The sequence below is a fragment of the Gregarina niphandrodes genome, assembly GCF_000223845.1.
Source record: "Gregarina niphandrodes unplaced genomic scaffold scaffold00157, whole genome shotgun sequence".
Lineage (NCBI taxonomy): Eukaryota > Apicomplexa > Conoidasida > Eugregarinorida > Gregarinidae > Gregarina > Gregarina niphandrodes.
In genome coordinates, this window is record NW_011645920.1 from 937 (window position 1) to 1764 (window position 828).

Here is an 828-nt window from a genome sequence, read left to right on the forward strand (position 1 = left end):
CTTTAAGCCTGGGTCTCCTCCTTGGTTACCTATAGATGGATTTGAACGTGATGATACTGGTAAGGAATCAGGTAAGTTTGCTGCTCAGCAGTCTATTGGTTTCTTCTATGTTGATGGGCCTAGTAATTCCAGGGTGACTGTTGATGTAGAGTTGAAGTTGACTATTGCTATGAAGGGTCGTAAGTGTCTGGGTGGTAAGCTAGATGAGTCTGGGCCGATTAATCCGAATAATGCTGGTGTTTCTATTGGTAATGAGGATATTGGGAGTAATTTAGGGGCTGATTTGCCTGATAAGGATGTAGATAGTATTAATTAGATAGCTTTATATGTTTTAATTTAAAAACTGAGTCCTACTCAGGACTGTATATTTTATCCATGTAGATGACATCGGTGATTCTGCGCATCAGGGCTTCTTTGTTTTCAACATGGGGATACCATCGGTCTGGTTCCACGTTGCTGGTGATTATGAATTTTGTCGCAAGTAGGTCGGTCATGGATCCTTTTATCGGTACTTTGATTGGATTTTCTGACAACCAACGTAACATGTCGCAAAATTTTTCAGATCCATAAAAGTCATCAAAGATGACTAATTCTTGCCCGAAATAGCCGTCCCACCATGGGCCTGCGGGCTTGACATAGTAATCGTCACATACTGATCGGGCAGTATGCGACTTTCCGGTGCCCGGCGGTCCCCAGAGGACGATGACTTCGGGTTTGGGTCTTGCAAAGGTCACTTTTTTTAATTGTTTATTATATGCCGTTACGGCTCCGTGGTGTTTTAGCATCCAAGTGGGTTCTTCCTCCCATAGTTGTGCTATGCTTAGTCCG

General features: G+C 43.2%; 2 protein-coding genes across 2 annotated transcripts; one reads left to right on the forward strand and one right to left on the reverse strand.

Annotated features, from left to right (window-relative positions):
- Window positions 1-50: 50 nt before the first annotated feature.
- Window positions 51-316, forward strand: GNI_215680 (hypothetical protein; the record flags this gene model as incomplete). The annotated part of the gene is made up of 2 exons (XM_011135562.1): window positions 51-59; window positions 89-316. The coding sequence occupies 2 exons, from the start codon at window positions 51-53 to the stop codon at window positions 314-316; spliced, it is 237 nt and encodes a 78-aa protein (XP_011133864.1).
- Window positions 317-350: 34 nt separating this feature from the next.
- Window positions 351-785, reverse strand: GNI_215690 (putative replication-associated protein; the record flags this gene model as incomplete). Its single annotated transcript, XM_011135563.1, has 1 exon — window positions 351-785. One exon carries the CDS (start codon window positions 783-785, stop codon window positions 351-353), a length of 435 nt encoding a protein of 144 aa, XP_011133865.1.
- Window positions 786-828: the final 43 nt, after the last annotated feature.